At 40.5% G+C, this 27,628-nt stretch overlaps 1 protein-coding gene across 2 annotated transcripts in view; it reads right to left on the bottom strand.

Moving 5' to 3' along the window:
* The window catches only part of LOC126095319 (probable dolichyl pyrophosphate Glc1Man9GlcNAc2 alpha-1,3-glucosyltransferase), a 122,909-nt gene that overhangs the window by 37,855 nt on the left and 57,426 nt on the right, over positions 1–27,628 (bottom strand). Inside the window, exons 7-9 of one of the 2 annotated variants that reach the window (XM_049910125.1) lie at positions 27,428–27,567; positions 15,102–15,279; positions 14,257–14,513 (exon numbers count right to left, since the gene is read on the bottom strand). In XM_049910125.1, coding sequence (XP_049766082.1) covers positions 14,265–14,513; positions 15,102–15,279; positions 27,428–27,567 — 567 coding nt within the window. In that variant the 3' untranslated portion in view covers positions 14,257–14,264. Of the gene's footprint in view, positions 1–14,167; positions 14,514–15,101; positions 15,280–27,427; positions 27,568–27,628 lie in introns of those variants that run through there. The other variant, XM_049910124.1, reaches the window with a different exon arrangement.

The raw sequence follows: 27,628 nt of genomic DNA, 5'->3' as shown, positions 1-27,628 counted from the left end.
CTCTCAGCGGCTGACCTGTTTCAGGGTAGTAAATAGTCTTTGTTACGAGTCGTGAAAATGTTAGGATTCCGCTATAAATCCATCTCTGGCAGAAAGCTACTAATGGAACGCCAAGATATTGCAGCCTGGCGATGCCGCTTTCTTAGAGAATTAGTGGGGACAAATTATGATGATATCCTTTGGCTTGATGAAACATGGGTGAATGCAGGACACAGTTTAAAAAAAAGACTGGACAGACAGTACCATCAGCAGTAGTACGGCAGCTATGATCGGCAGAGGAAGAAGGATAATTGTAGCACATGCCGGAAATTCAAAAGGTTTCATTCCAAATTGTCTGCTGCTATTCAGTTCAAATAAGACCTCCGTCTACCACGAAGAGATGAACCACAATAACTTTTGTGAAATGGTTTGAAGACTGTGTGCTCCAGAACTTAACAAAAAACTCTATCATTGTTATGGATAACGCTCCTTATCACTCAGTAATACAAGATGAAGCACCCACAAAGGCAACGAGGAAAAACGACATTGTTAGCTGGTTACAGAAACATAAGGCACAGTTCGACAGCAATTTGACAAGGGCAGAGTTATTAGAACTTGTATCGCAACACAAGCCAAAGAACCGGATGAAGTAGCAAAAAAATACGGGCATAAAGTGCTCAGATTGTCTCCTTACCATTGCCATTTCAACGCAATAGAGCTGATTTGGGCTCAGGTTAAACGGCATATTGCTGCAGAAATTAAGAAATTCACATTAGCCAAAGAGGAATGCCTTTTGAAAGAAGCAGTTGCAATTGTGACATTGGAAGGCTGGCAGAAGGTAGTGCATCACGTGAAAGGAGTGATACAGGATGCATGGAACAATGAAGGTATCTTGCAACAAAGTGTCGAAGACTTGATTATATCTGTCAATACGAGCAGTGACACAGATAGTTCCACTGACTCTTACTCTGAATTAAGCGGTGTTTTCGCATTGTCTCATTAGTGTGTAGTGTACTTACTGCCATTAAATATTGTGTTCGTGAATTTATTTCGATTAATTCTTATTCTTTTGTGAGACTAAGAAATACTGTTTGGCCAGCTCTCGTCATCTCCTTATGGTAAGTTAGACTGAATTTTAATTCTATTTCATTTTGTATATACACCAAGATGTTATCCAATGTGTAATAGTTTTCGAGATTTGCAATATAAAGAAGAAAACTTTTCTGGACGTGAAAATTTCTCACACTTCAATAGTTAATGTAACAACGGCCCTAATTAAAATTAAGAAAAGATATTTGATATGCTTATAGATACCATTGAGACCGATACTGTACGTAAATTTCAAAATATTTGCATAATATTTATAGGAGATATAGAGATTTTAAACGTCATACTTGTTTCGAGTTCAGTACTGATAGAGTTGCTTAAAAACACTGTTTTCAGAAATTTATATACAGGAAACGTAATGCACTACGAAAACTTTTAAGGACTTTTTGTCAAGTGCATTATTTTGGTAACGAATGGAAAAAAATATTTTGCTGTGACACCAATAGTTTTTCAGTAATGACGTGATAAGTTAGAAGGTGTTTGCGAAATCGAGAATTTAAATGGTTTCAAACAAATTAACGTAACTCTTGTCCTAATTAAAATTAAGAATAGATATTTGACAGATTGAGAGACATTGTAGAGATATACGTCATATGTGGGTTTGAAATTTTTTACTTACTTTTTGTAGAAGATACAGGCTTTAAAACGACTTTCTATCGCCGGGGGTAGCGATGTGCTGAGGTGGCTCCCTCCAGCCAGTGCTTGGCGTGACAACGCCGCAACTTCGCAGCGCAAACGTCAAGTGACAACTACTTTAAATCAGACTATAGTGTTCAAGTATGTTACATGGCCAAAGGTGCTCGATGTGGCTTTAATGCTTTGTGCTAGTTTTCCAGACTGATGTTACCTTCCCTGGTCCTCAGAGGTTTTAATGGGGTATATGTGACATCCCAAGATGTCACACAGCCACCACACATTAAAACATGTGCCATTGCATCACATACAGGGTTGATCAGCTCAGTGGAGACACTGTGCCATGTGCATCGCAACACAGGCCCCACCGACCGAACCTTCGCTGAACAGCTAGCGGTACAAGGAGTCTGGTTTTGGATGGTGAGTGAGTATCTACCAGGACCAGAGCTCAGTAATGGAAGTGGCCATTGGATTTAACTGCATGCCCTGGTGGACGGCAACAAAAAGGTAAAGCGTGTTGGCCAGAGACTTGCAATACGGCGAGATTGGTCGCAGTTTGCGTCAGGGTATCTGACTGGCTGTTACCAAAGCAGAACCTGGAGGCAGCAGAATTGCCTGTTTGAGTGTGTTACTAGACTGGGCTGTTCTTTTGTGTTATTAAGTGGTGTGTGCTGTTGAGCATATGGAGTGAATTCAGCCTCATAAGCACATACTATGAAACTATTACTTGCCTTCTAACTGTGCTTCATATCTGTTAACTCTCAATTCCCTAAGTTCTTAGATGAATATTCTTTTGGCCACTGGGTTGGATGTCATTTGATTTTTTTTTTATGTTCAATGTGGTCAACCTATTCCTTATTTAACTGTCACATTGCAGGTGATGCTTATTTGGATCGTATTTTTATCATAAAAATTATCTTAAAGATTTGGAGTAGAATTTGCTCTTTGAGTAATGATTTTGTGTGTAACTTTTAATATGTATATATTTCAAATCAATTTTTAATTACAAAGCATCTTTGATACTTCATGTGTTTTCACTGCAGTGGAATTTCATACTGTTATGCGAGCATTTTGGTGTTGAGTAAATTCTTCTTGTTGAGTAGTTACAAAGTTGATTTGTTTGCCCATACCGTAACAGTTTTGTTCTGGAAGAAGGAACTGTCCTTTAAATCTCTAAATTGTGCTATTTTTATGAGGAAATAAATATTCAGAAAATGTTTAAATAAAATAAAAATTAATTTAGCAAGGAACAAGAGCCGCTCACAGCTCCCACCCAGTCCTACCACTTCCTCTAGTGGCATAGTTTATACCACTTGTACACTATTGTTTTACTCATAGTAGATTCGCCAAAAGCCACAGTCAACATTTCGAATGTGGTGCTGCACTTTATTCCACTTCTCAAACAAAATTTAATTCAAATTCTTTGATCCATCTGTTTCGTAAGTAAAAACTCACCAAGCACTCAAAAACACATACATTCTTTTCGACTGTCAACAATAAACTAAATATTCAAAACAGCTGAAAATGCAAACATACATCAGGAACGAGTGTCTCAACAAGATAAAAAAAGTTTTGAAAATCAGATTATAAAGCCTACCAATTAAAAATTTTCCATTATATTTTGATCACACTTCAATTTACCTGCGCAAAAAATAAATAATCATGTCATTGGATCAAATGGTGCTTTTCGCTAGCCCCAGGACATGTTGGTCTTGCAGGTCGCAGCAGTTTAAGCAACCAAACAAACCTGTTATAAAATAATTTAAGCATACACTTATTGCAATTAAACCATGTAATACACTATTTTTACTTGTCTAATGACAACTGAAACACTCAACCCAGCTTTAGGTACGCTGTTCCTGTGACTTCATGGTGGCACTCTGCCTGTAACTTGTCTGGATTTCAGCTGTTATCATCCATCTAGTTATCAGAGCCAGTCGAAAAATCCTATGATCTTCTTGTGGAGTAGTTCTTCTGGAAAGGTTCTTCAAGCCACACTGTTGTCTTGGGTCTGTCTCATTACCATTCATTTGGCAGTTGATGCACTACAGCCAATTATCTGGATGGTCTGCTGCTATGATGCTCCTGTGTCCCACATGCCAATGATTCAACCTTTCTCTAAGTCAACAAGATGGCAATAAGCTGCATATGCACATCCAGACATATTAAGGATACAGTAATGTAAGGTTCTGGGCCCGTTTAAGGCCCAAGCAACACAAGCTGTCATGTGGGACGCCAAGCTGAGAGGAGTGCCACATGTGCCACAATTATTAGATTTCTGTACAGGACATATCATAAGTAGTAATAGCCACTTGTTGCACCCAGTATAGAGGGGCCCCAGGAGCACGAAAGTGCAAGATTTGTATACAGTGTGTATCACAAATAATAGTGAAAACTGAAACGGGTGAAAGCTTACAAAGGATGTGGAATTGGAGAGGGGGGGGGGGGGTCAGCATATGAAAAGGTGCTTGGTGCTTGGGTGAAAAATGTTCTCAAACCGGCCCTGGTAAGACTTATTAGTATACTTCTATGCCCATTATCTGAAAGGTTAAAGACTATTCAGGAAAGATTCATATCAAAAATGAAAATATTGCTGTCATACAGCAGAGGAATTTCTGAGAACCCTTCTTTTGTTATTGTTGTGGTTTTCAGTCTGCAGACAGTTTTCATGCTAATCTGTGCTGTACCAGTTTCTCTCTCTCTCTCTCTGCATAACTACTACAACCTGCACACAGTTCAACCTCTATACTGTAGCCACATCTTTATCTCCCAACTAACTATTGCTTGATGCCTCATGGTGTGTCGTAGCATCTGATCCCTTCTTTTAGTCAGCTTGTGGCTATATTCATTTTTGTCCCAATTTGACAAGTTACGCCTGATTAGTTATTCCATCCACCCATCCAATCTTCAGCATTTTTCTGTAGCACCACGGTTCAAAAGCTTATATTCTCTTCTTGCCTGAACTTCTTATTGCCAGTGTTTCACTTCTGTAAAAGGCTACACTCCAGAAATATTTTTAGAAAAGACTTTCCAACTCTTAAATTTATATTAGCTGTAAATATATTCCTATTTTTCAGAAATGCTTTCCTTGCTATTGTTGAGAACCATTCATGTTCCATGTATACTGGATTGACTATTTTCTATTTTCATTATTTATTTCAGTCGTGTATTTGCCTGAATTTTTAGCTTGAATTACATACACAAAAGAACAGTTGAAATGGACACACCTACTTAAGAAGCTGTTACCCATTATTGGTCTAATGACATCAGTGACACACCATAGCTTGAAAAATATGAGGCAATGGATGAATTAGGGAATATCTCCAGATCCATGACAACTCGGCTGCTGCCCACAAATCAGAACTGAGTTCAAGGTGCACATATCTTTGTTGATGCTGTTCCAGGTGTGGTCAACAGGTATGATTCAGTTGACCTGAGGTACCACACAATCACCTTCGAGTCTGTGGAGAATTCATCAATCCAGTCTCGCAAAATTTGAGAGGAAGGGAGTAGTGCATTGTCTCACCAAAGGTGGAGCTTGTCTGTGGATTGTTGCAGGCAAACAAACAAGAGCAAATAACTAACCAGTAAGTTTCTGTATCAGTCATCTGAGCAAGACAATGCCAGGCATGTCAGAAAAGAAAGAAGGAAGGAACAAAGGTAATTCAGGATCTGACATACAGCTGACAGCAAGGTCATTAAGGATGAGGCATAAGCTCTGGTTAGAGGAGAATGGTGATGGACACTGGCTGCATTTTTCTTTCTTTTTTTTTTTTTCAAAGTAACCATCCCAACATTTGTCTTAAGTGATTCCTAGAAACCACATAAAACCTAAGAGTGGATCTGAACCTCCATTCTGCCAAGTGTGACTCCACTGTCTTAGCTGGTGTGCTGTCTCACTTGGTACGTATCAGAAGTTCCATTTCACGATGTTAAAATGTTCCAGATATGTAAATACCTTAAGCACTTGCTTGAACAGTGATATGTTGGCAAATTGCAGTTTTTGATGTACATTCATACTTTTAAAGTGTCCCTGGTGTGCATGAACACAGATAAGACTAGGAAACCTTTTATGATACTTCAAACTGCCAATGGGAGTTTTTGCAAACCACGCTAATCCCTGAGTGAAGTGAAGTGGGGTGAGTAGAGAAACATGTGCGAGGGCACTGCCCTCTGCACCAGATAGCGAGGAGTTGGTTTTGGTTCATATGGCTGTTCACTAGTTGTTCAACATTGGATTGATTTGCTGATCCATGGCTTGTCTGTATGCTGTTGCAATCTGTAGCAGAGTACCATGACCCAAGTTAACAAAACATTGTTGCCCACAACAGATGACTCTGGCAGCAGTGGTTTTATCTTAATCAAGGTACTCACTATACACCCTGTATGTAGCATGTGAAAAACCCAGTGGCTGTATGCTCTCAGAGATGGAGTAATCTTTGCTTTGAACACCCCTAATTTGGCTATTATTGAATGTACTAATATTACACTTCTTGCCGCCCATTCTGTGCTTGACTGTCATGACAACTGATACAAGGTCTGTGGGCTTCACAGATCAAAAAAGTATGCAAATACTAAGAAACCTGACTGACAAATAACGTGAGGGGGGGGGGGGGGGGCAACAGTACACCAGCAAGTCCACAGACCATCTGATCAACAATACTTCAAAGACTCAGAAATGCTGGCAACTCTGATTGGAAATCAGTGTGTACATATATGTGGGACAAGAATGTTTTCACAAATCAGGATAAGACAAGAGAAATACAAACTATGTTGGGCTATCAGAAGAGGGATGTAGCAGTCTCAAAAACGTATTGGTAAAAACAGACACAACTATATCGCAAGCAAAGAAGTGCTGTTACAATGATAATGGCCAACAGATAAAATGGCACCCACAATGAATACAAATGGGAATTTGAAAATCTGTGTCAGGACCAGGATTCAGGCCTGGATTTCTTGCTTTTCACAAGTAGCTGCATTACTATTATTGCTATCAAAGCATGCCTCCCAGTCAGAACCACATTTTCAGTGTCACTTTATGTTCCCTTCTATATGCCAAACAATTATACACAAAGATTGTTCCACAACTAAGTGAACAGCAGTTAAGCTAACTTAATACTTGGTACAGAAAGCTGGCTACAAACCAAAACTGGCAGCAATTTTTTGCTATGAATATAAATCTTATTGAAAGGTTTTAATGGGAATTGTAGGTGATGCAATTATAGCAGCAGACAAGAAACTGGAATCCACTGACATAGAAACTGAAGCTGTATCCAAGATCATCTGGCCAAGCCTCAGTATCAAGTTGGGGGAAGAACCTACAACTGGGTCCATCTATCGATCACCTGATATAACTGAAAACTTTTGAGAAAACAGCACATATGTTCTCAATCATACCATTATCAATGGAGGAGACTTCAAGCATCCGACAATAGACTGGGACAGTAACAGGTTTGTAATTAGTGGAAGCAATACAAAGTCATGTCAAATGGCACTAAATGCCTTCTCTGAAAACTATTTAGAACAGAGAGCTCAGAAACCCATTCACAATGAAAATACATTAGATCTAATGATGACAAATGGATCTGACCCATTTGAAGATGTACACACTGCAGCTGGTATCAGTGAACGTCATGCAGTTGTAGCAACAAAGATTACTAGACTGAAACAAAAAGAAAGACACACATGTTCATTACAGCACAAGAATCCATTAAATCAGGTGCTATGCCGCAGGAAGACTTTTGTAATTCATACCTAAAAATGTGATCACACTTTCAAAAATCCTTCCACATATACCAGAAAAACCTCCCACCATCCATACTATGTCTGGAAATGTAAATGTAAAGAAGTTGTCTAATTTTACTATTTTAATTCACAACAGACTTCTGGCATTATATTCTGGGGCATTTCTTCAATGAGGAAGAAAGAGTTTGCTGCATAATGTGTCATAAGAATAATAAATGATACCTTCTTTCAGACATTTGAACAGGCTGGCAACATTCACTCTCTTATGAAGTTTGTTGCCAACAATAAGACACAGCCCGAAAACAACAGTAACATTCATAAAAATAATACTAGAAAGAGGAATGATGTGTAGTAGTGCTGTTGATAAAATATCAATACATCAAGAATTTTTCCAATAAGTGTGTGTTCTTTATCTTTTGCCTTGATATAACGACATAGAAATGGCAACATCAAGTGCCAGTATTTTTATTTTCTATTATATTTTTTTCACAATTTTTGGTAAATATTTGAAGGCATTCTTTTGAAATTGTAATAGAGCATAATTTTAGTTTCATTGTGTGAAGGAGTCTTACTACTTTTTGAGTTTTCATCACATCCAGTCTTTCTCTTTCACTGTGTGAAGCAAGCACAGGCGGCACAAAAGAAGTAATCTGACTGCACTGGTGGGAGGCAACGTAAATGGAATAACAAGATTTCCAATGTGAAAAAAAGCACACCAGTTGTATTAAAAAACAATTTTTAATGCAACTAATGTGCTATTTTTCATAAACAGTTCCTGAAAATGATAAACAAAAGCCTAAATGACAAGACTGGTCTTTGCATTGGGAGGAGACGTGTAGGGGAAATGCTTACGTAATTGGTGCTTGGCACTACCAGCCAGCAGAAACTGCAACGTTTAACTTCACCACACAATTTTGACACTACAACTGCTAGGTCGCTGGTGTTTGCAGAATGAAAAAACAGTGAAGTTGACATGAAGTGTTCCGGACAAATCCAATATGTGACAAAACCAAACGATGGACCCATTGAATGCCTTTTATTGTGCCACTTACATACAGTTACCATTGTTAGCAAAGTGGTTATCAACCAAGCTTGAACGTGCGTAATTTTCCTTTCAATTCTTATTCTAAGGGGGATAGGCAGGCTGTTAGATTGTTGATGTACGGAATATCTAATAATAAATAAATACTTATATCTAAAAAGAAAGATGATGAGACTTACCAAACAAAAGCGCTGGCAGGTCGATAGACACACAAACAAACACAAACATACACACAAAATTCTAGCTTTCGCAACAAACGGTTGCTTCGTCAGGAAAGAGGGAAGGAGAGGGAAAGACGAAAGGATATGGGTTTTAAGGGAGAGGGTAAGGAGTCATTCCAATCCCGGGAGCGGATAGACTTACCTTAGGGGGAAAAAAGTACTGGATACTTCCCACTAACACCAACCTGTCAGAACTCCGGAGATGGGAACTTGCCCTTCAGCATATCCTCTCTTCTCGCTATCCGCCAGGCCTCAATCTCCGCTCCCGGGATTGGAATGACTCCTTACCCTCTCCCTTAAAACCCATATCCTTTCGTCTTTCCCTCTCCTTCCCTCTTTCCTGACGAAGCAACCGTTTGTTGCGAAAGCTAGAATTTTGTGTGTATGTTTGTGTTTGTTTGTGTGTCTATCGACCTGCCAGCGCTTTTGTTTGGTAAGTCTCATCATCTTTCTTTTTAGATATATTTTTTCCACGTGGAATGTTTCCCTCTATTATATAAATAAATACTTAAATATACATCTCTATAACTGGCAGTATATTTACAATGTGCTGCTGATATCTTCATAGGCTGGTACATCGATATTATTTCCATCGATATATCGATACTTTTTTCCGACATATCATGGGCCGATAATAACATTTTTTTAAAATATCGATATATCGGATTCCCGATATTTTTAGAAATATCAACAGTCCTAATGTGTGATATCCTTCACTCAGCCATACAGAGTGCAACACAGACAGAATCGAGATACACAAACATAAAAGCCATTGACCTCTTCCCCAGTGATGAGAAGAGTCTAACAGATAATAAAATTAACCTCACACAAACTGATTCCACATCTGCTTGGCAACTCCTAATTCATACAAGAATTTCTGAATAACCATTCTCTATTTCTTACCTTTTCTTTCCTGTCAAAAAGATTTTTTTTCTTTAATGTAGAAAGCTGGAGACATGTTTTCTAATTTGTGTGTCAGCCAGTCTAATTTCTCACACCCAAGCCCCTCACAAAGTTCTGAAGGTGGTTGGGTTTGGATCAACTATCACAGTTTCAGTAAAGATATTGAATATCTGCTTCTAATATAGTGTGCTGTTTTAAGTTTCCATAAATTGCAACTCTTATAAACTGTCAACATGACACCAAGCTGCAAGTTGGCAATGATAAAGAAAGGAAAATTAGTGTTTATGCCCATGCCCTGATAACATTGAGGTCATTATATATGGCATACAGCCCTGTACCAGACACAGATGGTGAGCATGGCTTTGTTTTAATAAACCAAGCCAGCATTCACTTAAAGTAAATAAAGGAAATCATAGAAAACCTAAATCTTGATGGTCGGTGATGAATATGATCCTTCTGAATGTTATTCCAGTGTCGTAACGACTGCACCATCTCCCTTGGTGTGAGCCATGGAGTCTAAATATGAGCATTTCTGCGCAAATTCATACCCTGAGCAATTTATTTGGCATTTGTTGAGTCTTCTTATGTCATAGACACTGTCAGCTGTTCGTCCAATGGATTCAAATATGAAAGAAAATCCCTCAAAGATTAAAAACTGGTCCAAGTACCTACATACATCTGTTATCAGATACATGCACCTTGCTTTTGGAGAATAAGTGAAGCTGATATGCAATCCACCTGCCAACAAATTCGGTCTATCCTTGAGCTTGATCAAGAGTTATACCTACAATTTTACAGAAGAATCTTCACGTCAGGATTTTTTGCAATTACTGCACAGTCCAATTCAGGGACATCAGCAGCTTGTCAACACACGTGTCACAGTTTTAATTCTGGTGTTCAAATTGATATTCACCATTGTAACTAGTGAAGAAACATAGTTGTACCATTTGATCCAAAAATCTGCATCTTTCTCAGTCATTTTCATCCAACAAACTGAAGAGAACAAGAACTTTAGGCAAAAGACAAGCTTACACCTTTCCTTGCTGCAAGCGGACGCATTACCACTGTTACACTTTAAGAAGGCAGGTCAATAAGTGCAGGCTCCTTATTGTGGAGTACACCTTACTGAATGTTTTAAAAGAACCTGGGAGAATCAGCCTAAAATAAACTTGCATGGAATATTATTCCACCAAACCAATATGGCACCTCATAGGGTGAATCAAACACAAGAACTGCTCAAGGTTCCATGGATCCAGGCATTTCAGCATACACACACACACACACACACACACACACACACACACACACACAAAAAGCACAACTCACACAAGGAAAATCACCTTCAAACCTTTCAACAGAAGATACATATGGTAGAAAACAGAAGTCAGATGCTTATGTACTTAGTCTCCCTCCTGACTGAGGAACTGAAATATTTCCTGCCATTCATTTATTATATGCCATTCAATTAACTTCTATTACTTGTTATCTATCTCTTCCTTACAATAAAGAAACCACATGCACTTTTTTTATAAAAAAATAAAAATTTCATCATTTATTTGTTCCTTTTATTATCTTATGTTTCTCACCTTACAGCATAATATTTGTTTCTGCAATTTGTCAGTAGATATGCCTTTGCTGTCTCACAAAGAGTTAATTTCCTTATTTTCAATTTAGAATTTCATTAGCAGTACCTACCAGCTGTGTCCACCATAAGTAATACAAAATTACTAAATATCTGGAAGTGAGAGCAAAACATTTTACCCATCCTTAAGATCAATTAGGTCACTGTAACCAACTGCTGGAAAATGTTTGCATTGCTTGCATATCTGTGAACAAGTTCTGCTTAGATTAAAGGAGAGCAGAAATGAAAGATTAAGCCATATGGGAAAAACATTATACTGTCAGACAAAAATAAAACACTAACTAAAATATAGGCTGTCTGTTCAAAGGTATACATCAGAGAAATCAGAATATGCTGTTGGCTAACATTCAAAACTGTGTTGTTCAAACTTGTGTATTATAATGTGCTTGGATCCTCTTTGGCATACTATTCATGAGGTGGTTGAGATACAGCTGTTCAAGCCTGCCTCACATTTCGAGGCTGCCCTCCTGAGGTCATCCAGTGAGTAATGAAGCTTTCTGCAACTATACACTGCAAGTTTCATCTCGTCTCTAACATGCTCAATCATTTTTCACAGCAGCAGATTCTGTGGGCCATTCTATTCAGTTGATTATTGGACCTCAAGGAAGATTTTCAAAAGCTGGGCACTGGGTGCTCATATATTACTGTCTTGAAACACGAAACCAAAATATGTTTACTGCAAGGCCAGACATTGATTGGAGGATACTGATCCGGTACTGCACACCCCTCAAATTACATTTTTATAGAAACGAGAGGCATTTGACATCTGTAAATGATACAAACCCAAACCACCTTGCTGCTGAACCTATGGAACTGCTTGCCTGGAGATGTGTTTTGGTACCTTGCCACTACACAATGTCCTATGATGATGATCAGGTTTCAGAAGAATTTTGCACTTGGTGAAGAGAACCTGAGGCCACTGATCCAGGTACTGTTTCAGAAGTTCACTTGCCCACATTCTTCAAATATCTCGGTGTTACACAATTTTTGTATTGTTGACATAATGCCTAGAGACTAAACTGATTATGGAGAGACAGTTGTGTACTGTCTAGGTCAGCACATTCCTTCTATTCGCCTCCAAAAAGATGAGACACAGTTCTTTTGCATTCTTCTTTCAGCACCTATAGAGCCGTAATTTGTAGATAGTCATCAGCTGGAATGATTACCATGAGTAACAACTATGAAATAGATCTTCCATGTTTTTGTGTCTCACAATTGCGGATGAATGTTCAAATTTTGTGGAGTGTGACAATTCAGCAGGCAACGTCCAATACTAATAACCCTTCTTGTTATAAAGTGACACATTACGTGCTTTAAATTCTAAATGACCCTTTGAGGCATGTCAACAGACCGAAGAGTGTACACAGGCTGTTCTGCACCATTCACTTCTGGAGACATAGTGGGCTCTTAATGGACTGCACTGAGGAAGCAGGTCCACTTTTACATCCATTACACAGGTGAATCTACGTAGTTCTTTCCTCTTCTTGAAAAAGTATTGGGAAAAAAGTATCTGATCAAAACATGAACTACGTAATTCAAGAAGGTGGTGCAAAACTTTTTGCAAGAAATCTTTAATGCAAAAGATTCAAACATTTCTGGCAACACATTAGAGAAATGTTCTTTAGCAAGCTGCCTGCAGATAGGATTCGAGAAATTAAGATTTTTTTAAAGGACCAACAATGACACATCATATCAGTATGTAAATTAGAAGCAATGGTACAAAAAATCTTGTGCCAGCAAGTACAGATAGTCATTGTAAATACCTCCTATTCTTTTAATACACAGGTAATTGTATTCTTTGATATCCATTGGTATAGTCATGTAAATATTAAACAATGGAAAGGCCAGGTTGAAAAATCAAAAATATTGAAAAGGATAGATTTCTACTCCACCGAGATGAGACGTTTAGCTGCAGACAGGCACAACAAAAAGACTGACACACATTAAGCTTTCAGCCAAAGCTTTCTTCAGAAAAGAAAATACACACATAGTCACACAATCAGACACACCTGTCACACCCATGATCCTTCCCTCTGGCTACAGCAGCCAAGACAGCAGTCATGTGTGCGTAGGGTCTGCCTGCTTGTGTGAAGCAGGCCTGCTTGTTTGAAGAAAGCTTTGGCTGAAAGCTCAATGTGTAAAAGTGTTTTTGTTGTGTCTGCCTACAACTTAACATGTCATCTTTAAAGTGAGTAGTGATCTATCCTTTTCAATTTTGTTCATGTAGTTATTAAGTATGAAGCAGTAGAAAACAGTATTTGTTTACTATAACAGAAGCAGCAGCAAGTTTTTTCAAAGAAGTGGCTTCCCTAATGATTTTATATACATTTATTGCCTATGCGAGAGCAAGTGGAATGTAGCAATTTAATGACAGTTAATTAGTAATAAATCATACAGAATTAATTTCTGACATCTGTATTTCTCTGTTAGTTTAAGCCCTTACTTGTATCGCACTCCTGAAGTTGCTCTTTCTAATGTGATCTATAAGACTGCGAATATGAATGCATACATGCTGGTTACGTAAGTAGTTTGACCCAGTTATAGAAAGACCAGGTAAAAATATGTTTTTTAGGTAGTAGAAAGTGCAAGTAATATAACAAAGAAGCAAATAAAGAACAGTTTAATGCAAGCTTCGACTGCTGACCAGAACGTAAAAGAGCGTTAGTTCTGCACTACTATTATATGTGATAAGCTATGGCTTGTGCTTCACTTGAAGGTATTAAAGGCGTTAAATGGTTATGACAAGATGCATGCTACATTTTCTGTTGTATCCAGGTCAAGTAAACACTTCAACTTACACACCATGCTGTCAACAGGAATGCTTTGATGTTATTTAATATTGGGGTGAACTATAAACTGAAAATGAGATATGAAATGATAAAAATGAACACAATATTTATCGCTTTGAGATTTTCCTCACTGACAATTTTTACTTGAGCATATGTACATTCAAGCAGATAGCGCTTTATTTATTTTATACTTACAGTCACTGTCAGTGTGCTTTTCGCTTGTGATTGACTTCATTAGTGGATAAGAAATGTTGGTAATATTTCAGCCATGCATAAATAATACCAATGGAACAGTAAACTGAAGTCAGGAGAAGAGGTAGGAAGGGGAGAGATGTCTTCAGATTCAGCAGTGAGTGCACAACAGTCTCAAATATAAACAGTGGAAACAAACCCAGGAGGTAGACTGATTCAGCCTTGGACATTAGTGGTAATGCCCAAGTGCGTTCCATGCCCTGTAAAAAGTACAGTGTCATGCAGTTAATTCAATATACAAATGCTAGCAGCAGTACACTTAAAAATAAACCTCATGTTAAATAACTTGGAATAATTTTTATTGCACATGAGAAAGTTAAATGTACACATGTGTGTGTGTGTGTGTGTGTGTGTGTGTGTGTGTGTGTGTGTGTGCAAAAGCAAAGAATTTAGGATTTCAAAATACGCCATCAATTATACGAATGTTAAAACACACACACATTTATTCAGGGCATTTTATGTCATTTGATTTTTTTAAATTTTTTTTAGCAGCTAAACATACGTTTCTGTGGAATAAATAAATCAAGTTATGGTAGTTGCTAATGACTATATGCTCCGTTTTTCATTATGCAAACCTAGAAACATTAACTTCTGTACTGTAAAAGAGAAACTGTTACTCAGTTACTGTTTCAATGATAGCATGCCTCCTTTTCAGACACTATCTATTCACATAAAATTTCTGTGTGAACAGTAAAACACTTTATTTCACAACATTGATATAGTACAAGAAAACACCTTTTACTTAATATTATCCAAGTTTAGAGCAAAAATGGAAATTCAAGATTTACCTGTACATCAAACAAGCCCGACAGGCTAAAGAAAGAATACACTGAATGCATAAGCAGCAGTAGTATCTTGATTGGCAACTCGGCTGCAGTGAAGATCAACGGAAAAAGAGAGTAATGACCAGCAACAGCCAGCAGAAGATATGCCTGGGCTTCCTTCTTCCATACCACAGCCATCAAGCTGCAAATAAAAGATATTTGTTACAGTTTTAAACTGTTAACAATTAAATTACATCACAACTTTTTAATCAAAATGAACAGCATCACAAGTTCTCACTCCACCAGACATTGGCTAGAGCGGTTTGGGTTGTAATGCAAGAAACTGGTATTCAGTTTGGCCATTTTGGATTGTAAACCACTCTACTTCCTCCCTTAGACTACCAAATATTATCAGTTTTCATTAGCAGAAATGTGCTTCCACCATAATGATTAAAGTGGTTATTGCTGGGCTGAGCACCATTATACTGATATTGACCAGTGATCTAGGCTAAGGTATTTCATTAATTACATACATGATGAAAGCCCGCTGGAACAAGGCGCTTACGTAGTTACACTCTTATCATTTTTTTACTCTGCTGTTTGCTTACATAGTGTATGGCTCCTAATCTGTCAGTTTTTCTATCGGCAATAAGTGGAGATGAGAGAAAGCTGAAACCGCTAAAATACACACATCAAAAAAAGTTTTGCACCACTCCAGTTCCCAGAAATCCTGAAGACAGACGTTGACTGTGGATATTGTGTCACAGGCACAGTCCCTTTGGCTGTTCAGAGATGTCAATAAACAAAGATGTAAACAACCACGCATGAGCAGTGTCTATTAGACGGAGGGGGTCTGACAGCCAATCAGTTCCAGTCATTCAACCAGGAAGGAGGTACATGGCATGCGTTGTCTGTAGTTCAACCATGCCTAGACGATCAATACTGCTGTTCAATTGCGTCTGCATTGTTACTTTGTGCCAGGAAGGGCTCTCAACAAGGGAAGTATCCAGGCATCTCGGAGTAAACGCCCTCAGGGGCTCAGCATTTGTTTGCTGAGTACAGGCTTGGTGACACTGGGGTTCCTGAGCTGTGGACTGGTAAATGCCACCAGTCCCCTGCCACTGTAAGCTCTGGGCATACTTCAGCGACCACTGTGCAATGTGGTGGTGGAACGTTATGTGTCTCAGGGAATGGGGATCTTGGCTTGACCACCCGGATCATGAGGTTGGAATAAACCTCAAAAAAACACCCACACATATTCAATCTCAAGGTGTGCTGTGCGCTGATGAGATGCATGGCTGTTGAGGTGGAACAATTGTTAGCGGGCAACGTCTGGGGAACCTACCGCACCTCAGTTGTATAAGGCTTACTCAGGCACGTGGGGCTCTGTCTGAGTGGACCCTTATTTCCCTAGCTACTCGTAGAACCGCGATGGAACCCTCGAAATCTTCTCCTTCTCCTCCCAGCGGGAAGGGTGTACCACCTGGGAGTTCTCACACCCATTCATCAAAAAGAATGAGGGAGGCTAGACCTCCTGATGCACAACGTGTTATCAGTAATGGGGCTCAAGGAGTCGTGAATCACAACAACTTTGTAGTCATCAAGAGGAAGGAGAGGACGTTTGAAAAAGTGTCCCCCTTCTATATCCATAAAGGCTTAGAAGGGCTGGCTGGTACCCTGAAGTCTATTAAGTGGTTGTGAAATGCTTCCTTCCTTGTCGAGACTAACCGGGCAAAGCAGGTGGAACTTCTTATGAAGTCACAGAAATTGGGTGAGTATGACATCATTATTGTGTTGCATAACTCCCTGAACTCCAGCAAAGGTGTGGTAACCTGCCGTGATATTATGGACATAGACATTGCTGAACTGAAACAAGAATGGACACCACAGGGGATCATAGATGTGGAACAAAGGACATGCAAGACTAATGGAGAGACTGAGAAGATTGCCACTTTTATTGTGATCTTCAATTCTACGACACTACCTGAACACATCATGGCAGGTTTCCTCTCACTTAGGGTTCGGTCTTATGTACCTAACCCTATGCAATGCTTCAAATGCCAGCGTTTTGGCCATAAAGCACTAAGCTGCAGAGTCGAAGCGACTTGTGGGAAGTGTGGAAAGGCAGCCCATGAAGCTGGGACTGACTGTCCGTCTCCAGCAGTCTGCATTAACTGCTCTGGGAGCCACCCAGTCTGGAGCCAAGCCTGCCCTGTTTTTGTAGAGGAACACAAAATTCAGGAAATCAAAGCGACCAAGCAGATCCCCTATGCAGAAGCCAAAAAGGACTATCAGGCAATGAAACCCCCTGTTTTTGCCACTTCTTGTGCTTCCTTGGTGCAGAAACCTGTCATTAAGGTTGATGTTTCGACTCAGATGACGTCCAGTGTACCATTATCTACCACGAGCACCTGTGCTTGCACCTGCATGTGCCAAAGCCGAGTGAAACACATAGCGATCCAGACAGCTACAATGGAAGAAACCAGTAATGCTTCCACAGCATACAGCCCGAAGACACCCCAAAAGCAGAGTGCCTCTCAATGCCAACTTTCTTCAAAGAAAGGTGGCTCTCACTGCCCTACTTCGCCCTCATTCTTGCTAGGAAAGGGAGCGGGGAAAGGAACTCAACATTTGGGTCAAAAAGCTGACTCGAGCACCATCAGACGTCACTCTGGCACATCTGACTGATGCAGAAATCATGGATTTTGATGCCTCATCACCAGACCCAGTCAGTCCCATCACTCTGCCTTGCTCTAAAAGCGCCTCATCACCTCCGAGCAAAGAAAGAGGTAAATCAAGACCACGTTGATGAAATGGCTCCCATACTCCAATGGAATATCAATGGATACAGGACTCATTTTGAATAATTGAGACTTCTTGTACAGGACAGACCCTTTTGCCTTTGCCTTCAAGAAACTCATTTCGAAGAGACTGAGACACCTGTACTTGGAGATCTTTACAGAAAAGATGACCTTACTGGTGATAGGGCAAAAGGTGGGGTTGCATGGTCATAAAGGACACTTTTGACTCCTCACCTATTCCCTAACAACAACACTACAGGTGGTTGCTGTTCGGATAGTGGCCCATGTTGACTTCACTGTGTGCTCTTTGTACCTACCATCTCATGGTCCTCTTGACAGTGGGGTCCTCACTCATCTTCTTGATGAACTCCCCCACCCATTCCTCCTTTTGGGGGACTTCAATGCACACAGTGCACTATGGGGTTCTCACACCGTTTGCCCAAAGGTTCGGGCACTTGAGGACCTACTGCACACAACAGATCTCATACTTTTGAACATGGGACAAGCTAAACATTTTAGCACTGCTACAGGTTCGTCTACCTCCATAGACCTCTCCTCCTGCTCACCTGCCCTTCTCACCTGCTCCTGGGGATACTGCTCAATGGGCAGTGGACGATGACCTTCATGGTAGTGACCATTCCCCTACCTGGATCCATTTGCCTGATGTAGCAGATCCTGAAAGAACACCACAAAGAAGGTTGTTCAAAAAGGCTAATGGGATGATTTACAGACAGTTAGCTGCTTTCAAGCAATGTGATGGCACCCAGGACTGGGTGGATCACATTACAGCTGTGATTCACCATGCTGCTGATGCATCCATCCCAAAGTTTATGAAAACACCTAGGAAGCGGCATCTCCCTTGGTGGAACAATGAGCGTCGTTTTGCAATCAGGCACAGCAATGCACAGATTCAATCGATGCTCTACAGATGAGAATCTTGCAAACTTTTTAATGGCGCTTGCAAAGGTGAGGAGAATATTCGGGAGAGTAAGCAGAGGTCTTGGCAAGAGTTCGTGAATTTTATCAATAGGTCCATACACGCTTGTAAAGTATGGAAAGCCATTAGGAGGATCTCAAGGCACTACTCTCGACCACCAATACCAGCTGTAAGAATACAAGGGTCTCTTGTAACATCGACAAGGGATATAACTCAAACAATGGCTGAATCATATAAGCTCATTACGGTCGATTCCAGCCAGGATCCCACCTTCTGTCAACATCGGGAGGCACAGGAGAAGGTTGATCTTGATTTCCGTTCCACCAACATGGAAGAGTACACCCAGCCTTTCTCTCTCAAGAGCTGGATTCTGCATTGTCAGTTGCTTGTGATACAACCCCTGGAAACAATCTGATAACCTAGAGCATGTTGCAACAGTTGGACTGATGGTCGAACGAAGTCCTCCTTCAGCTCTTCAATAAAATTTGGATAACTGGCGACTTTCCCAACTCGTGGAAGGAATCTATTTTAATCCCAATTTTAAAACCAGCTAAGGATCGGACAGACCCTCATAGTTATCGTAGTATTAGCCTGACAAGCTGCATAGGAAAGACATTGGAGGTATGGTCAATTGGCGCCTAGTGTGGATTCTGGAAACCAGGTCCCTACTCAGTTGCTCACAGTGTGGGTTCAGGAGGTATCGCTCCACTCTCGATAATCTGACCCTGCTCGAAGCTGCAATTCAACAAGCTTTCCTTTGTAAGCAACACCTTATCGGTGTTCTCCTCAATTTGGAAAAGGACTACGACATTACTTGGAGGCATAATATTCTGTCGCAGCTCCATCAGTGGGGATTCTGTAGACATCTACCGACATTCATACAGTCCTTTCTCTCGGACAGATCTTTTAGATTCAGGGTTGGGAATGTCTTGTCTGATCATTTTAAGCAGGAGAATGGTGTCCCCCAAGGGAGTGTTTTAAGTGTCACAGCTCAATAGTATTACAAGCACAGTGCGACGTCCAGTACTATGTTCCTTATTTGTGGATGACTTCTCCATCTTCTGTGCATCCTCCAGCCTCACCACGGCTACTCAGCAATTGCAACTGACTATGAAGCGGTTGGAGGAAAGGTCTTGCACCACAGGTTTTAAATTCTCATTAGAGAAAACAGTTTGTGTTGCTTTTAATCATTCCTGCTGTCTGTTTAATTTGCCCATTTTAAACCTGGGGGTCACCGTTCTCACTTTTAAGGAACAGGTGAAGTATCTGGGTCTTATCTTTGATGAGAAGTTAACATGGTTGCCACACCTTAAAGAACTGAAACTGAGATGTCTCAAGGCCTTAAACATCCTAAATTTGTCAGCCATAGGTCTTGGGGAGCCGACACAGTGCATCTGCTCCAACTAAATAAGACCTTTGTGCGACCCCGGCTTGAATACGGAAGCCAGATCTGTGTGTCAGCAAGGCCTTCATACCCTAAAATGCTGGATGCAGTTCACCACGAGGGTATTATGCTGTCACCAGGGGCCTATCGCACTAGCCCTGTTGGTAGTTTGGGTGCAGAGGCTCGTGAGCCTTCGCTGTCTATTCACCATCATCTACTTGTCATACGTCAAGCATATAGGGCACAGTCCGTTCCTACATCACCAGCATCCAATTACATTGTTCAGCCGCCACTGGAACGGCTGTTCAATCATCGACCACAAGCATCATGGCCATTTGGGATCCTTGCAAGGGAGAGCCTTGAATTATTACAGGTTGGGGGCATTAAGGTCCAAAGCCAGGGGTGGAGTGGGGCATTCCCCTGGCTACTACCAAGGCCTAGATTCCTTTTAGAACTGACTGCTTACAAGAAGCATTGTACCCCATACCATGTTTTTAAAATAAAATTTAATGAAATTTTACATAGCCATTCAGATTTTATTACCATCTACACAGATGGTTCTAAGCAGGGAGATGTTTTCAGTTGTTCCATCGTGTTCCCCGACATTGTCCTCAGGATAGGGCTCCCAGAACAGTTTTCAGTTTATTACGCAGAACTGTTTACTATCCTGTGGGCAATGGAGCAGATGAGACAGCGCTGTGACAAAAAATTTATCATCTGCTCTGGTTTTCAAAGTGCCCTTCTCGCTGTTGGACAGAAGTACCCAGCAGATCGGATGGTGCAAAAAGTGCAGGACAATCTCCTTCTCCTGCGAAGGCAAAACAAGGAAGTTATTTTTTGCTGGGTTCCAGGGCACACAGGCATCCAGGGAAACAAACTTGCTGATGCTGCTGCTAAGCAGGCTTGCTCCCATCCTCCTCCTGCCCGCTGTTCAGTCTCTCTGCGGGCTGTCACTTCATTTGTGACTAGGAAAGCCATATGTTGGTGGGAGTCCCAGTGGCTAGAAGTGAGGAACAATAAACTATGTTCCATCAATACTTCAGTGCGACCATGGGTCACCTCCTTCTGCTCGCAAAGGTGCAAAGAAGTAGCCCTTCCGCACCAGACAGCATGGACCTTGTTTGCCACTAGAGGTCTCTCCAGCCTTCGCGCCGTAAGCCATGGCTGCGCGCGCACTCCTGGCCTGCATATAATGTGAGGGTGGAGCACGTGGTTCCAGCAGCCAATAGCAACATACTCTATCAGGTATTTAAGCGCCTGCTTCTCGATCAGCAGGCGTCTGATATTCGCTTTAGTCTATCGACATCTCACCTACAGATAGCGAGTTTACTCTTGGGACACCCCTTCAGAACTTGTAAGGGGTGTCCCAAGAGTATATGTCTAACATACGATGACAAGAAGATAGAAGAAGTGGACAGTGTTAAATTCTTGGGATTACAGCTTGATAATAAATTCAACTGGGAGGAGAACACCACAGAACTGCTGAAGCGTCTTAATAAATCTCTGTTTGCAATGCGAATTTTGTCAGACATAGGGGATATAAAAATGAAAAAGCTGGCATACTATGCTTACTTTCATTCCATAATGTCATATGGGATTATTTTTTGGGGTAATTCATCAAGCCAAGCTAAAGTTTTCCGGGCACAAAAACGTGCAGTAAGAATTATATGTGGTGTGAACTCAAGAACATCCTGCAGAAGCCTGTTTAGGGAACTGGGGATACTAACTACAGCTTCCCAATATATTTATTCCTTAATGAAATCTGTCATCAAAAATATATCACTTTTTCAAACCAACAGCTCAATTCATGGAATCAATACTAGAAATAAGAATAATCTTCACAAGGATTTAAAGTCACTTAGTCTTGTACAAAAAGGTGTGCATTATTCAGGAACACACATTTTCAATAACTTGCCAGCAGCCATAAAAAGCTTAACAACCAATGAAATTCAGTTTAAGAGAAGCCTAAAGGATTTATTGGTGGCCAACTCCTTCTACTCCATTGATGAATTTCTTAGAAAAACCAACTGATTTGTATATAAGTACAACATAATTTCTGCACAATTTCAGTGCAGTAATGTGTTCACTGAAAATTTGTGTGTGTGTGTGTGTGTGTGTGTGTGTGTGTGTGTGTGTGTGTGCGTGTGTAAGTATAATCTAACTTCTGCACCATTTCAGTGCAGTAATGTGTTCATTGTAAATAAGTATTACAGTAGTTGTATTACATGTTTATTACCTTATAAATAAATAAAAAACTTTTTTATTTTAAATTCAGTACATTAGTATTTGTAAAATGACTCTTAGTGTTCATTAAAAAATGACGATCATTCCACTTGGGACCTGTGGAATGGTACATTAGCTTATTTGTTTTAGTTGTAAATATTTGTCATGTATTGTTGTTTTTCTGACATGTTCCACATCCTAGAGGACCTCCTCACTACAGATCAATTGGAATGAAAGTAAATCTAATCTAATCTTGGTTTCTGTGAACAAGTGGATGTTGTGGATTCATGAGGTTTCACATGTGACCCTGTTGCTATTTGCGTGTTCTTTTCTTGTTCGTCAGGTCTTGCTCGGTCGTCCGTTGTTGTTCGTGTCCACCTTCCCCATTTGTTTCGTTTGTTCGGGGGCCGCCCCCATTTAGTCCCACCACGCTTTCGTTCTTGGCAACCCCGTGACCGTTCCAGTCATGTTTACAACAAGGAGCACCCAGTATGTGAGAGATGTGGGACGCAGCTGTCAGTACAACATCTTTTAACTGAGTGTGTTTTATATCACGATCTGAGGGTTGAACTGGGTCTCTCACAGGATCTTCCCTCTATTTTAACAGATAACGTGGCGAGTGTTGTTCGTGTCCTAAATATTGTGTGGTGACCAGAATTCTTCCCAAAATACTTGGTGTGATATCTTAATGTGTCACAGAGTGGCTAGGTCGTATATTATTTTTAAGTCATCATCCAACCATTGTTATTTGTCCCTTTTTTAACAGCATCCTTACAGGTATTTTCTCCTTGATTTTATTTAATTATCCCGTTGTGTCGCTGGGGTTTTATTACGGGCTTTTCTGAACCTCATCTTTTTGGGGTTGCTTTACATTTTCTGTGGTGGGATCAAACATAGTTTTACAGTTTACTGATCTCCTTCCATAGATTATGAAAATCTTCTTCGGTATAGCATTAATGCAAGGGCGCTGATGACCTAGGTGTTTAGCGCCCTCCACCATAAATAATAATAATAATAATAATAATAATAATAATAATAATAATCATCATCAGCTTGAACCAAAGCGATGTTATTCGGACATGGAGGAGATACAGAGAGACAGGAACTGTGGATGACATGCCTCGCTCAGGCTGCCCAAGGGCTACTACTGCATTGGATAACTGCTACCTACGGATTATGGCTTGGAGGAACCCTGACAGCTATGCCACCATGTTGAATAATGCTTTTTGTGCAGCCACAGGACATCGTGTTACAACTCAAACTGTGCGCAATAGCTGCATGATGCGCAAATTCACTCCTGACATCCATGGCGAGGTCCATCTTTGCAACCACGACACCATGCAGCGTGGTACAGATGGGCCCAACAACATGCCGAATGGACTGCTCAGGACTGGTATCACGTTCTCTTTACTGATGAGTGTTGCATATGCCTTCGACCAGACAATCATCGGAGACATGTTTGGAGGCAACCCAGTCAGGCTGAGCGCTTTAGACACACTGTCCAGCAAGTGCAGCAAGGTGGATGTTCCCTGCTGTTTTGGGGCGGCATTATATGGAGCCAACATATGCTGTTGGTGATCACTGAAGGCGCCGTAATGGCTGTACGATACGTGAACGCCGTCCTCCGGCTGATGGTGCAACAATATTATTGGCACCATATTGGCGAGGCATTCATCTTCATGGACGACAATTAGTGCCCCCATTGTGCACATCTTGTGAATGACTTCCTTCAGGATAACAACATCACTCGACTAGAGTGGCCAGCACGTTCTCCAGACATGAACCGTACAAACATGCCTGGGTGGATTGAAAAGGGCTGTTGGGGGCGATATGACCCACCAACCACTCTGAGGGATCTACGCTGAATTGTCGTTGAAGAGTGGGACAATCTGGACCAACAGTGCCTTGATGAACTTGTGGATAGTATGCCACGACGAATACAGTCATGCATCAATGCAAGAGGACGTGCTACTGTGTATTAGAGGCACTCGTGTGTACAGCAATCTGGACCACCACCTCTGAACGTCTTGCTGCTGGGTGGTACAACATGCAATATATGGTTTTCATGAGCAATAAAAAAGGCAGAAATGGTGTTTATGTTGATCTCTATTCAAATTTTCTGTACAGGTTCCGGAACTCTCGGATCCGAGGTGATGCAAAACTTTTTTGATGTATGTAGAACAAACCTCTGGGGTCTGATGGAATGCCTACCAGATTTGATACAGAATTTAAGGCTACAGGAAATTGTGCTCAGCATATGGAAGAAAGCACAGTTCATATCCAGAAGTGATTCACAAACTTATCATCCAAAATATTCCACACAAGATGTATTACAACATTATGACCACACACTTAATAGCATCTTGGTTCACCATTAGAATGCAATACAGCAGGGATTCTGCATGGAATGGCTTTGATGAGTCTATGGTATGCTTGGGTGGTATGGTGGGCACTGGATGTCAACACTTAGTTCACACATTTCCCTTAAATTATGGTTTTTGGGTACAGAGTTAGTGCTCGATAGTGTCCCACATGTGTTCCATTGGGTTCAACTCACATGAATTTGGTGGCTAACACTTTAATTTGAATTCAGTATTGTGCTCCTCAAACCACTGTTATGTGATTCTCGTTTTATGACATGAGCAGTTACACTGCTGAAGATGCTGTTGCAGTCAGCGAAGACATCAAGCATGAATGGAAACAGCTGATATACAATAATGTCCATGAAGTTCACAGCGGACATGATGCCTCTGTTTACTACCAGACGACCCATGGAAACCCAGGTGAATGTCCACTGTGGCATAATACTGCCCTCAACGGCACATATCCGTGGTGTGGTGCATTTTCTGATCAGTCATTCGCCTGGATGATGGTGAACCCAGACACAACCACTGAACTGGTGTAACAAAATCTGTGATTCATCCAACCAGGCAACATGTTTCCACTGCTCCACAGCTCAATCTTGATGATCCTGTGGCCACTGCAATTGTAACTGATGGTGTCACCAGGTCAACATGGTAACACAAAGTGGACATCTGCTTAGACGCTCCATGTTCAACTATGTATGCTGAAAGGTATTCTCTAAAACACTTGCACCTCAACCTGTATTACAGTCACTTGTCTGTCACAGATCATCACCTATGCTGCTTTACAAAGCAGGCAAGCCTCCAACCTCCACATTCTGTGATGAGGCTTGGACATCCAACACCTTGTCGCCTACTCGTGGTTTCAGCATCCGTCAACCACCACTTTCCATAGATATTCTTGACAGTAGTAAGTGAACAGACAACTTGCTTTGCCGCTTTTGAGATGCTGGTTCCCAGGTGCCAGGCTATAGCAATCTGCCATTTGTCAAAATCACTTATGTCAATGGATTTCCCCTTTTGCAGTTTATTTCGTTGCTAGAATGATTCCTCTCTATCTCTGCTCCATTTCATGTGCAATTCATTGGGTCCAATAGGTGGCATTCAATCCCAGTGGTCATGAAGTTTTGTTTAGCTCATCTTTGTATGTGGCACTGTGCAACATCTAACCACACAATAAAAATAATTTTATTTATAATCACATCAGCTCTGTACCTGACTGAGAAATTTTTACCTTTATCTTATACTGGTTTCATCTTATGAATTCAGTTTCCAGCATGGAAGAAACATTAGAGTTTAAATACTGAGTATAAATACTGAGGTTGTTAGAGAGAGCACTAACTTAGTTGGATGATGATGGAAAAGAAAAGTAGCTGTGGCCACCATGAAGGAACCACCACAGAGGAGGAGGAGGAGGAGGAGGAGGAGGAGATTACTGTTTAACGTCCCGTCGACAATGAGGTCATTAGAGATGGAGCACAACCTCAGATTAGGGAAGGATGGGGAAGAAATTGGCCGTGCCCTTTCTAAGGAACCATCCCGGCATTTGCCTGAAGCGATTTAGGGAAATCACGGAAAACCTAAATCAGGATGACCGGACACGGGATTGAACCTTCGTCCTCCCGAATGCGAGTCCTGTGTGCTAACCACTGCGCCACCTCGCTCGGTAACCACCACAGAGTTTACCAAAAATGATTGAGGGAAATCATGGAAAACCGAAATCAGATAGCCTATGGACGTTCAAGTCCTGATCCTGCTGAATATGAGTCAAATGTTTAGTTAATATTTCACCTCACTTGGTTTCTATAAAGTTCGAATTTGTTCATACTACTAAAATGGAACGTGCAACATTTTCTGAAATGATTATAACATATACCCACTGAAATCAAACTGATTTTGTTTTTTCTGGTGTAGAAGTTCCTTTACACTTTCCCCAATAACATCTATAACCATTGAAAGATCTATCAATAAATAAATATCTACCATCATGACATGTTTTTAATGGTACTCATAATTTCAGCAAGTTATAACATGTGCCCTAATTTCATCTGATTATTTTGTGTTTGAATATAATGAGCAAGACATGATTAAAAGTCAAATATTTTTGTTCTGAATGATGATGTGATTATTCAGCTCCAAAACTTACTGTATCAATTGAATTTGTAAATGCATGGCTTGAAAGGTGCGGTCAATTTTATCAATATAGAGTGATTGCAACTATTTAGCCCAGCATATATAAACTTTTACAGAAAATTCAGTTCCGGCACTTTAAAATCAGCAATATGATCTGTGTAGTGCCATCATTAGTGTGCTACTCTCTGATTGTTATTATGGTGCCTATATCTGAAAATATGACTAATTAAACAATATCACCTTGCAAAAAGCTGCTTCTAGTCTTGTTATAAAATCAACCTCACTAGGACATGTGGCTTGAGGTGTTATTTACATTAGCTTGCTATGCCTTGCCTAATAATTGTGTAAAAGCATGTGGATGAACTGCAATTTTTCTCCAATACACAAACAAATTCCTGATTCTGAAACTTCACAATAATTTAAAGAGTTTACCAAGATATTTTTCTCACGCTGTACTGTTTTTAATAGTAATTGCACACAGACTGTGAATAATTGTATTAACAACTAACCTTAAGGGTATTATTACCATGAGAATAGCTTTCTCATGGACGTGCCATCCAAAAATGAAGGAGGCCCCAGCACACAAGATAACACAGCGCACAAAATGAAGTGGGTTGCCAGGTGAATACCACAGCTTCATAATTGCTGGCTGGAAGATGAAAATGAAAATTTTACATTAGACAAATTCTCATAACAACACACAAAAACAT

Source organism: Schistocerca cancellata, chromosome 8 (genome assembly GCF_023864275.1).
Source record: "Schistocerca cancellata isolate TAMUIC-IGC-003103 chromosome 8, iqSchCanc2.1, whole genome shotgun sequence".
In the NCBI taxonomy this organism is placed as follows: Eukaryota; Metazoa; Arthropoda; class Insecta; order Orthoptera; family Acrididae; genus Schistocerca; species Schistocerca cancellata.
The sequence above is the reverse complement of the archived record's forward strand: the minus strand, read 5'-3'. Positions and strand labels throughout refer to the sequence as shown.